We start from the raw sequence: 12,729 nt of genomic DNA, 5'->3' as shown, positions 1-12,729 counted from the left end.
GGCTCGGAGGGTGAATATCTGAAAACCCTGCCGCCCTGCTCACTGCTGGTCCTCTCCCCTCAGAGCTGCCTCCCTCCCCGCTGCCCTCCCAGACCTACATGGAGATCATCATATACTGCTTGGGCTTCTTCATCATCATTATCATACTCACCATCACCGCTGTCATCTGCCGGTTCTGCTGTGTCCCGAAGAAGAGCGACTTCAGCAGCCAGATAGCGGTCCAGAAACTGGCCAAGAGCATTCCTATGAGGAGACAGGTGAGGTGTGCCGTCTTTGCTCAACCCCTTCCAATCCTCTCATGGTCTCTGACATCATCTCTGTCTGCAGGTGTCGGTGGCGTCCTCGTCCTCCCTACAGTCAGGGAAGTGTCTGATGCGACAGTCTCACCTCTCTGGCAGAGTCACTGCCCTGGCAGGAGTGTCAGAGTACGAACTTCCCTATGATCCCGTCTGGGAGCTGCCGCGGGAACGGTACAACGACCGAGCATCTTCCACCAGTTTTGTTCGGCTCGGTTTGATTCGTTCAGTTTGGTTCACTTCATTGCAGTGGTTCAAGTCCATCTGATTCAGGACTTCAATTCAATTCAATAATTAAGTTGAAATTAGTTTTTGTATAGTGTAGTGCCAATTCACAACAAGTCATCTGATGACACTTTTCAGAGAAGGTAAACAAGGTCAGTGCTTTCCAATCAAATTCAATCCAGTTTTTATCCTATTCACTAAAATAAAAGTCCAGACTCAGTGTTCGCCAGTTTATTAAACGAGTTTAGCTAGAGAACCCACAGATTTTACAGAATTTTTGTTTGGGTTCAAACCTCCATCTGGAGGAAGAACAAGGCGATAGTGGAGAGAAAAAGACCTGGTTAATGGTACTAAAGAAACCTCCACCAGAACCAGAACCAGGGTTTCTTGGAGATCTGACAGGACAGAAATAACTCAGAGATAAGTCCTGACAGATCTGTCCGTAATAAGATCGCCAAGAAGTGAACAGAATGAGGGCTAAGCCCACTGCACCATGGGAGGTCTCCCAACAAAAAATCTAAAATCCGACAGCACTCTCTTAAAGTACAAAACTTTAATATAGTTTCAATCACTGCACAGCAGCAGGAAATCGGACGCGTTTCGGCTTGCAGCCGTCCTCGGCAATGAATAATAAAGTGGGTGTCTCCCATTTATCAGAAGCCAGCTGACTACTGATTAACGCTAAACCAATCAGAATAAAAATATACATAAAGCTGGAAGAGCCATAAAAATATATAAATAACATAGAAAGAAATAGAAAATATGAGTACATCAAAGAAAAATAATAGAAAATATGAGTACATCAAAGAAAAATACTGAATTAATACAACAAAGGTCTCCCAACAGCCTAGGCCTATAGTAGCATGACTAAAGGGATGGTTCAGGACACCTGAGACAAACCCAATTATAGATTTGATCAAAAAGGAAAGCTTAAAGTCCAATCTGAAATGAAGAGAGTGTTCTGGAATGGATCAAATGTGACCTGTAACTCCTCAGCACAGCACTCATGAAATTTCAGGATCTGTAGACATCTAAATACTCTCATAGACTGACTGTGACCACAGAGGTGTACAAACATCGCTACAGCTTTAATGTCTGCATTGTTTTCTGGATTGGACCACCGTGGTTTCTGTCTGCAGGCTGACCCTGGGGAAGCCTCTGGGAGAAGGCTGCTTCGGTCAGGTAGTTCTGGCTGAGGCCATTGGCATCGACAAGAATAGACCCAGGCGCCTCACCAAGGTGGCTGTGAAGATGCTGAAAGGTGAGATGACACTGGTGGGTTTCAGTAGAAACAGGGCTGGACCTCTTACCTTCACACTGTTGTTGTTGTGTCCAGCGGACGCAGTCGAGAAGGACCTGTCCGACCTGATCTCAGAGATGGAGATGATGAAGACCATCGGCAGACACAAGAACATCATTAACCTGCTGGGGGCCTGCACTCAGGATGGTGAGTTGATTTCTGCTGGACAAGTCTGGGACAGGTTCTTCTCAGGCTAACAGATTGTGTGACCTGCAACAGGGCCTCTGTACGTCGTGGTGGAATACGCTTCACTGGGGAATCTGAGGGAGTATCTGCGCACTCGCCGGCCGGCTGGGTTGGATTACTGGAGCGGGCTGAGGCGGGCTTCCCTGTGCAGCGTAGATGTGCGGGAGCTGGTGTCGGCAGCATACCAGGTGGCCAGAGGGATGGCATACCTGGCTTCTAAGAAGGTGAGGCCATCTTGAGGCTTGTTTGAATGAACAGGTGAGAACGTCCCAGTGCTTGGTCTTTGTACACTGTCCCGCCCCATTTTTGGCAAAAACATCTCTCTATTAATGAGATGAAGACCCAACAGTACATAATCATTCTTCTTTAGAGACAATGTGTCTCATGCTGTTAACTGCAGATAGACTGGTTTTGGGTTGATCTCGAAGGTTTTAGATTGGTCTGGAAGGTGTTAGGTTGGTTTGGCAGGGTTCAGGGGTTTAAGGTTGCTAATAGGGACTAACCTAAGGACAGCAGCTGGACTGTCTCCAGATCATCACCTTCAACATCTGGCAGCAGCTGGATCCTCTGGTCCTGAGACCTTCACATTGGATCTTTTCAGGACCTTCCAGGTTGACTAAGTGGTCCACTCACAGTTAGCCAAGTGCAGCTGAGTGTGATTAGCTATCCGTTGCTCAGTCACCTAGACCAGTAGACGTAGTTGATCTGTGGGCAATTCCAGCTGTCCAGGATCCACCTGACTGGGCCGTTGGAGGATGACTGAAAAATAGCGGGTCCCAGCGGCCCTACTAGTTTTAGTTTCAGCTCTCATCTCACACAGGAGAATGTTTGGAGAGATTGGATCATAATAAATGCAAAGTAACATTAATTAGCAACATAGGGTAGCATTAGCTAAGTTAGCCAAGCTAAACTAGCTAACTGAGGTGGCTGATCTAAGGTGGGCGTGTTGGAGCTGGCTTCCAGGCATGTTCCGGCTGCCAATTTGTCCATTTTTTGATTAATTAAGGTTGATTAGAGTCAGTTCTTACCTACAAAATCTAGTTTCTGTAGCTGTCAAGTGGATTGTTGTGTCTAATCATACAGTTTCAAGATGGTCGCACGTGCAGACGCAGCGGCTCATAGCTCTCGTGTTTACGTTTTTGTTTATCTTATTTTTATTATACTACATTCACCACACTGCTGGAAGCTCTGATGCAGTACAGTTGGTCAGAACTGTGGAATTGAGGTAGAAATAGGACTCCACACACCCCCAAAACTGGAGTTTATTCCGCCTGATGTGCTACAGACCTCGGAGTTCACGATCACCGGCTCTGTTGCCGGTGTGCTTGCTGGCTACAAGCTAACCCACACAGACCGGCGCTCCCCAGTCTCTTCCTCACCAACGGCAGGTCTCTCGCCAACAAAATCAACGAGGTTCGTCTAAGATTGTCTCTCGACGGATGGACAGCTGTATCATTGCTGTCACAGAGACCTGGTTGGACGACAGCATCCCAGACTGGATCCCAGGTGGAGTTAAAGGGAAAGTTCTGTTTTTTACAACCTGGACCTTATTTCTGGCATTTTTTTATGGTCGTATACTCACCCAGAAAAGTTTAGTGTCATTTGGAGTCCTTCGGAAGATATTAGGAGTTTTGTGCGAGCCGCTTCTCCATATAATGGTAGCGAATGGGGCACAGCGGGACACAGACGATGCAGCGTCTAAATCAGTGATTCTTAACCATAGGGCCGCGGCCCACACTTGGGCCGCGAGCGCCATCTAGTGGGCCGCGAAAAAAATTCAGTTTTGTACATGTGGAGCCGCGGGACTGCATAGCAACTCCCGACCAAATGAGGAGAAGAAGACACTCAGCTAGCTATAGGTGTAATAGTAAGAGAAATGGTGTGTATTTATAGAGAAAATCCTTCATTTTGCACAGAGTAGGTTTAGATCCGCCAGGATCAGGGATCGATTACTTGGGTCTGCGCCCAGAGCGAGCGAGCGCGGCGTGATCATTTATCCTGACTCGTCCGCGCAGCCGGGGAGGTCGGTGCCGCTCGGGCAGTGGGCTCCATCGTTACTGCTGAAGGATTGTACATGTAGATGTGTGGGCTGGACTGGACTGTTGTTCGGGCTCGCAAAAGCATCGGAAAGTGACTCTGCTGCAGCGGCCAGAGAGCTGCGGGTTCTGCCCGGCCGTCTCAGCTGATCAGGCTCGGATGAAATCCGACACGCGCAGTCCTGACAACTTATTAATGTAAATAAAACTTAGTAAGTTACTTAGTAAGTAATTAGCTTGACTCTTACAGAGATGAGAAGCCTAACAGGTGGAAAGGGAAGTTCAACCCGGAATGGACAGATTCATCCTGGTTCAGTCTTCCCACTGGGACAAAACCAGTGTCTCATACGTTCAGAGACCGTGGCGTTCAAAGTGCGAAAGTGAAACGCCACTGAAACAAAACACAAAGTTTTTCATCAAACATATCCACTCAAGTCTGAACTGAAGTCACAGAAAATAAGCTGACCATCTTAAACATGTTTGGGTCCACATACAGCTGTGAAGCAGCTTTCTCCACAATGAACATAATTAAAACTAAATATCGTTCCAGGTTCATCAATGAACACCTTTACATGCATATGAGAACCTGACACCATCCAGCCCAGATTTAAAGTCCTGGCAGGAGAAATTAGAGCTCAGTTCTCTCACTGAACGACAGAAAGTGAGGGCATAAGATTAAGGGGAAGAAAGAAAAACTGCAAAACTTTTAAATTGATAAGATGTGTTTATATTAATTTATTATAAAAATGTGTTGAGACAATTAACAAAGAAAAGGGGAAATTCAAACTGCTGGTAAAGAAATAAAATAAGATAGCATTTGAAAAATAAAATAAAATCTTATTTATTTATTTTATTTTTAAGAGAAAAAAATGTGTAATTGAAGTTACACATGTTAATGGGCAAGTATGTACTTTTTTAATATAACAGTCAGATGCAGATGTTGATACAACTATGAGGCTACTTGAATATATATATATATATATATATATATATATATATATATTTATTATGATGTTCTGGACCTTCGCTGCTATACAGTGTTAATATTTAACGGGCCTCGGGCCACTCTGTACTGAAAAAATTGGGCCCCAAGGTCAGAAAGGTTAAGAACCCCTGGTCTAAATAACACATTTTTGCCGCGAAACTCGTTCATTTCTTTTATGAATCACTAGATCTGTGCATCTTCCAGGACCTGTTGTCTACGTCCGGGGCTGTGTGTGTAACAAATAAATCAGTTTACAAGACCTCTGACCTGCATGACGTCATCTCTGTGCGCGCATCCCGGACAGGTTCAGCTAGACTTTGCTAACGTATACTCTGGCTCAAAACGGTAAGGACGTCCATCATATTCAAAGTCATTGTCCACAACCTCAGAATTTGACAAATATTCAGACATGTTTCAAATAACTAACAGTAAACTAACAGTAGCGAACTCCAGCTGTACACAGAGCTGTGTCTGGGATGCGCGCACAGAGACGACATCATGAGTTCAGAGGTCTTGTTTACAAACTGATTTATTTGTTACACACAGCAGATCTAGTGATTCATAAAAGAAATGAACGAGTTTCGCGGCAATAATGTGTTATTTAGACGCTGCATCGTCTGTGTCCCGCTGTGCCCCCATTCGCTACCATTATATGGAGAAGCGGGTCGCACAAAACTCCTAATATCTTCCGAAGGACTCCAAATGACACTAAACTTTTCTGGGTGAGTATACGACCATAAAAAATGCCAGAAATAAGGTCCAGGTTGTAAAAAACTGAACTTTCCCTTTAATAGGGCACGCTCTTTTCTGGGCGGACAGGACTGCGGCTTCAGCTAAGAGCAGAGGCGGTGTTGTGGCGGTGTATGTACACAATGCCTGGTGCACAGCCACATGCACCGTCGGGACATTCTGCTCTCCTGATTTGGAATAAAAAAATGCAGACCCTTCAAGCCGGCGAGGGAACTCTCATCTATTGTTACCATAGCCATCTACATACCACCGTGGGCTAACGCAAAGGGAACACTGGAGGAGTTGTACTGCCTGATCAACGGGCAGATGAACGCCAACCTGGAGGCAGCTGTGATTGTGATGGGAGACTTTAACCACGTCGAACTGAAGGCTGTGTTTCCCAAATTCCACAAATTCATAAACTTTCCGACAAGAAACAATAACACTCTGGACCAGGTGTACAGCAACATTCCCAGAGCTTACAAGGCTGCAACAGCTCCACACCTGGGCATGTCAGACCACATCTCTGTGGAGCTGATCCCTGCCTTCAAGCCCCTGGCCTGCAGAACAAGACCGACCACCAGGGCAGTACAGGTCTGGACGGAGGAGGCCTCGTCTGCTCTTCAGGACTGCCTTGATCACACTGACTGGAGTGTGTTCAGGGAAAGGGCAGACCTGGAGGAGTACACGTCAGCTGTACTGTCCTACATCCAGTTCTCCATTGACGCTGTCCTCCCTGTGAAGACCATCAGAGAGTTTCCCAACCAGAAACCATGGTTGGACTTCACAGTACGGTCCCTGTTGAAAGCCTGAGATGCCTACATTTCTGAAAATAGGCTGGCTTACAGCAGGGCTCGATCAGAACTGCGTCGTGCAATAAAGCTCTGGTATAAGCAGCGCATTGCAGAACACTTCAATGACAACAACCCCCAGAACATGTGGAGAGGCATCAGGACCATGATGGACCACAAGCGCAGCAGTCAGCTGGCCATCCAGGCCAGGCTTCCACCCTGCCTGACACACTGAACAGCTTTTTCGCCTGCTTCGACACGCTGAGCAGTACAGAGACTCACATCTCCGGCGGCTAGAGGAGCAGCACCAGCCTCTTGGCTTGCATCAGCACCAGGTGACCTCCACCCTGAGGAGGATCAACACACGAAACGCCTCAGGACTGTATAAGGTGTCAGGCCAGGCTCTGAGAACGTGCGCTGACCAGCTCCCAGGAGTGTTTCTGGACATCTTCAGCGGTCCCTGCAGCTGGGTACGGTTCCTCAGTGCCTCAAGTCCTCCATCATCACTCCGGTACCTAAGAAGTCATCCATCACCTGCCTGAATGATTACCAACCGATCGCTCTGAGCCCCGTAATCATGAAGTGCTTCGAGCGGATTTTTCTGCGGCACGCACATCAGAGACATCATCCCTGCAGGTCTGGACAGCCTTCAGTTGGCCTATAGGAGGAACCGGTCTACAGAGGATGCTGTCTCCATCACAGCCCTGACCCACCTTCAGCATCCCAACACCTATGCCAGGATGCTGTTGGTAGACTTCAGCTCTGCTTTCAACACCGTCGTTCCTGACAAGCTGGCGCTGAAGCTATGTGAGGTGGGCCTGCCTGCGTATCTGTGCCAGTGAATCAGAGACTTTCTCACTAACCGGCCTCAGGTGGTGAGAATAGGGGACACGACATCGTGCTCTCTGGTCCTCAACACAGGCACGCCGCAGGACTGTGTGCTGGGCCCATCCCTCTTCATTCTGTTCACACACGACTGGTGGACTTCAGCAGGTCCAGGAAGACGGATCACGCCCCATTCTCATAGGCAGAGAAGTGGTGGAATGTGTGGACAACATCAAGTTCCTGGGCCTCCACATCTCATCTGACCTTTCTTGGTCCACAAACACCTCCCACCTGGTGAATAAGGCACGACAAAAACTTTTCTTTGTCAGGAAGCTGAAACGTGCTGGACTCTCCTCTCGGCTGCTCGTGAACTTCTACAGGGCCACCATCGAAAGCTTCCTCTGCCTTGGTGTGACGGTGTGGTATGGCAGCTGCTCAGCACTGGAGAGGAAACAGCTGGCATGGGTGGTGAGAACTGCTCACATTTTTAGCGCCCGAGCACTTACACTGCCAAGGCCTTATTGTATCTCTAGGAGTTCTCGTTGTTTTTCTCGTTTACATTTTTTCTTCTGACAAAATGAGGGCCTTTTTGCCCCCCTAAACGTGCCCCAAAAGTCACCAAATTTTGCATGCAAGCCAGGCCTGGCGAAAAATTTTATATTTCAGGGTTTGCATTAATGGGCGTGGCCTAATGGCTCAATAGCGCCCCCTAGAAAAACTTTGTGCCTCAAGCCCCACAATATGGTTCGACCTACATGCACGAAAATCGGTACACACCTGTATCATGTTGCAACTTAAAGAAAAGTCTCTTGGCACCACGGCCGAAACCGAACAGGAAGTCGGCCATTTTTAATTAATCGTGTAATTTTGCCGCAATTTATGCCATTTCTTCGACCGCTTCTTCGCCCGAACCGTAACGTGCACCCAGGTGTGTTATACATCAAAAAGCGTCTCTTATTTAGCCAATCAATTAAAAGTAAACAAAGAAAAAACAACCATTACATCTATTAAGGACCAATCAGGGGAAGTTACACATCATCCCTTTTTAATAAATTCAGTTTTTAGAGACTTTTAGAGACTCGGTGCGGGCCTCGCTGGCGGTGGGTTTCCTCCCGCCCTCTTCTCGCCCTCTGTGGGGTTGCTGGTGGCCTGGGTTCCGGGTTTTTCCTTGTCGGCCTCTGATCTCGCAGGTGGCGGGGTTGCCTCCCCCACTATAGATACACTTCAGGTGGAGCTTTAATAGGATTATTACACACACACACACACACACACACACACACACACACACACACACACACACACACACACACACACACACACACACACACACACACACACACACACACACACACACACACACACACGCATACCCACACACATACATACACATAGCCACATAGATATATACACACACACACACACTCACGTACTTACACACACATATACATGTATTCATACATGCATACATACACACACATAGCCACACATATACATACACATAGCCACACAGATATATACACACACACACACATAGCCACACATACATATACACGCCACACACATTAAAGCTCTTGTTCGCTTGGGTTGTCTCTGGTCCTGATGATATCAACACAATTCTCATATCATTGGTTGAACCTGAACAAACCTCCTGCTCATCTTCTTGGTTTTAGTGCATCCACAGAGACCTGGCAGCCAGGAACGTGCTTGTCACCGAAGACAACATTATGAAGATCGCCGACTTTGGCCTGGCCCGAGACATCCACCACATCGACTATTACAAGAAGACCACAAACGTAAGACTCAGCAGTTCAGACTCAGTTCAGTGTATGACTCCGGTTCTGACCAGTTGATGTGTCCACAGGGTCGTCTGCCCGTGAAGTGGATGGCTCCTGAAGCTCTGTTCGATCGCATCTATACTCACCAGAGTGATGTGTGAGTCTCCTCAATGTCTGTTCTTGAAGGTTTTCTAGATGAGGATACTTGCCGGTTCTGTCCTGGATTTAAGAAAAAGCCAATGATCTCTCTGAGACATGATGGTCCTTAATTTAGAGACATTACAAAGGTGTACTTTGTAGTTATCATGGTGGAGTTTGCCTGCCTGAAAATCCGAGCATCTATTTTATTTGAGGCATCTGGTCCTGGAAGGGTCTTCCAAGGCAAAATGATCCTGGGGGGTGGACAGGACTAATCTAAAACCCGGGACACAGAACAGCTGCAGAACAGCAGCACTGTGCCACCGCTATGAATCTCCACCATTAGAATTGATGAGTGGTCGCACACCAGGCACTTTCGAGCAGCACAGGGGCGCCACCACCGGTCAGCTCGGGGTGATCCAGGCTTTAGATTAAAGGCAGAGGCCCTGTCGCCAAATGGCTCAGCGGTGCTGCTGCCTAATGGCTCTGCAAGGCACCACAAATCACGTTCTACTACTGAGGCTGCTGAACTCAGTACATTGGTACCAGTAGTTAGAAGAGTTTCACAAATGTTCTCTTTAATAGAAATAATTTTATTGGTGAAGAGGTTTATGAAGTCATCTGAAGTCAGCTGCTGAGAGTTGAAGGAAGAGCTAGGACTCTTAGCCCGGCTACAGTGCTGAACAGAAACAGAACCTGGGGTCTTCCTTATTCTCCTCTATTAATGATCAATAATGAACAGTTCTGGCTTTGTGAAGGGTTTCTTATATACTATCAGACTGTGTTTCCAAACTATGCAAGGTTCTTTTAAACAATCGGAACAGCATTTTCTTTCCAGCTTTAAAACCTGCAGTTGTTGATTAAGCCACACAGCCAACCTCCTCTGACCAATTACTTTCTTTTTCAGAGTATGTCCAACTGATCCGGGAGCAGAAATGGTCGTTATGGGTTTTTTGGGGGGGTGGGGCAGTAGGTGGGAGACTGCAGAGAAGTCTGGAAGACTACAACTCTGTGTCCTGGTCTCAACCCTGTATTATCAGGTTTGTTAGATGACTAATAAACTTGGCCATATTTTTAGATAAGTGAGTTGCTCCATCCAAAGTGGGGTCGATGCCGCCTCTCCTGATCAGACCAGGTTATTCCCAGAAGGATGCCACGTCGTTTGCTGGACACCACCTAGTCAGCTAGCAGCCACAGTTACCAGTAGACTGAAAACACAGAAGGAATAAAGAAATACCAGAACACCAACCAGCAGTGGATGCAATGGTAGTAAGATGTCTGATTTAGATTTCACACCGTGGAATATGTGGCTATACGATGACATTTGCCACCACAGTGTCCTCCTGGAAAAACTGGAGGAAGTGGCTGCAGAAAGGGGGATCTGATTAGACTGGAGCCCCCATGACCGATGGATGGATGGATGGATGGATGGATGGATGGATGGATGGATGGATGGATGGAAGGAAGGAAGGAAGGAAGGAAGGAAGGAAGGAAGGAAGGAAGGAAGGAAGGAAGGAAGGAAGGAAGGAAGGAAGGAAGGAAGGAAGGAAGGAAGGAAGGAAGGAAGGAAGGAAGGAAGGGAGGGGGGGAGAAAAGAAGGAAATGAGCCAGAAGGAAGGAAGGAAGGAAGGAAGGAAGGAAGGAAGGAAGGAAGGAAGGAAGGAAGGAAGGAAGGAAGGAAGGAAGGAAGGAAGGAAGGAAGGAAGGAAGGAAGGAAGGAAGGAAGGAAGGAAGGAAGGAAGGAAGGGAGGGAGGGAGGGAGAAAAGAAGGAAATGAGCCAGGAAGGAAGGAAGGAAGGAAGGAAGGAAGGAAGGAAGGAAGGAAGGAAGGAAATGAGCCAGAAAGAAAGAAAGAAAGAAAGAAAGAAAGAAAGAAAGAAAGAAAGAAAGAAAGAAAGAAAGAAAGAAAGAAAGAAAGAAAGAAAGAAAGAAAGAAAGAAAAAGAAAGAAAATTATTTGGGGGCTCCAAAACTGAATGTGGTGATAGATTTATAGTTACAAAGGTGGAGTTTAACTGGTATTTTTTTTAATCGTCATTTTTATCGTTATCGGGATAAATGCCAGAAATTGATACATTTTTTATGGACATTAGATGGACATTAGCAGTCATCCAGATCTTTATGTCATTAATGTTATAACTGTAAAATTAGCTTGTCACAATGCAGGTACACGTGGAAACACAATCAGGTCCTGATAAGCTGCTGGTGTTTAAAATCGAGATGATTGTTCCCCAGGAAATAGTTGGTACTAGTTGAAGACCTGACATATATGTTAGTTAGTGAGAGAATGGTTGACTTTATTGAGCTGATGGTTCCCTGGAAGACTCAGCGGATACAGAACAGAATGGGGGCAGAAGCTGAGCAGCGATGATGGAAAGTTGGGGTTCGTCCAGTTGAAGTAGGATGTTGGGGTTTCATAGCTAGATCAGTAGTCGCATGACTACTGGGAACTGGGAACTGGGAGGATGTGGGTGGAGTTTGAAGAAGACAGTGAAAGACAGGCCAGATGAGGGAGCTGGATATTGTCGGTGGATTTAGATCAACGATGTCAACTGGGGCGCAAGATAAAAAATAGGAGTTTGTATGAATTTGTCTTTCTTTGCTTATGAAGATTAGGGAGTGGCTGGGGTGGGGTGTCAGATGAGATCAACCAGGCTTCTAAGGAGGAAATCCAGGGACCTATTTGAATTTCTTTGTCTTGGACCATGCTGCTAAGTTTGTGTGCTTCAGCTGGGTTTTAGTGAAGTCATCACTACCTTGAGCTCGCATGAACAGAACCTGGGTCTGGTGAAAGTGGAAGTGCTGGTTTGGCTTGGTAGCCACGTTGTAGGTGAGGTGATGAAGGACGTTGTGTTGTTGGGGAGCAGCGAGCGCAGCATTAGGGGAGTGACTCTGGGACGCCAGATATCTCTGTTTAACCTTCTGGAGGTATCATGAGACTACCAAAACAAAACACTAGCTAAAGGAGGTTCCCACCTGAACAGCGCTGGGACATGTCAGTTATTGCTGCTCACAGGTTTATAGCCAAGTCATGCCAAGGCCTTTACTGAGTGCTGATCCTTCTCATAGAACAAGATTCTTGCGTTTATTTCAATTCAGATATGAAGAAGAAGAAGAAGACTCCTCATTCATATAACAAACTTAATCTACCAGATAAATCTGGCTTAAATCAGGATATTTGCCTTCAATAGCATATTGAAATCTCTGTAAACAGGACCAGTCCAGACACCAGTCCACTGTCAGTGAAGGTGTTTTTGCTGCAGGTGGTCTTTTGGAGTCTTGCTGTGGGAAATCTTCACCTTAGGAGGATCTCCATATCCAGGGATCCCTGTGGAGGAGCTCTTCAAGCTGCTGAAGGAAGGTCACCGCATGGAGAAGCCATCAGCATGCACTCAGGAGCTGTGAGTTCACCTTTAAACTGTCTGATCAGTTTCAACCCAGCGG

The 12,729-nt window shown here is 46.7% G+C and overlaps 1 protein-coding gene across 2 annotated transcripts in view; it reads left to right on the top strand.

The window, feature by feature from the left end:
* The window catches only part of fgfr1b (fibroblast growth factor receptor 1b), a 33,323-nt gene that overhangs the window by 19,840 nt on the left and 754 nt on the right, over positions 1-12,729 (top strand). For both annotated transcript variants that reach the window (XM_061734090.1, XM_061734089.1), the window contains exons 8-15: positions 64-257; positions 328-470; positions 1,661-1,782; positions 1,858-1,968; positions 2,041-2,231; positions 9,044-9,166; positions 9,235-9,305; positions 12,549-12,686. In XM_061734090.1, coding sequence (XP_061590074.1) covers positions 64-257; positions 328-470; positions 1,661-1,782; positions 1,858-1,968; positions 2,041-2,231; positions 9,044-9,166; positions 9,235-9,305; positions 12,549-12,686 — 1,093 coding nt within the window. The remainder of the gene's footprint in view (positions 1-63; positions 258-327; positions 471-1,660; positions 1,783-1,857; positions 1,969-2,040; positions 2,232-9,043; positions 9,167-9,234; positions 9,306-12,548; positions 12,687-12,729) is intronic.

Source organism: Cololabis saira, chromosome 11 (assembly GCF_033807715.1).
Source record: "Cololabis saira isolate AMF1-May2022 chromosome 11, fColSai1.1, whole genome shotgun sequence".
In the NCBI taxonomy this organism is placed as follows: domain Eukaryota; kingdom Metazoa; phylum Chordata; class Actinopteri; order Beloniformes; family Belonidae; genus Cololabis; species Cololabis saira.
This window is presented reverse-complemented; position numbering and strand designations above follow the sequence as displayed.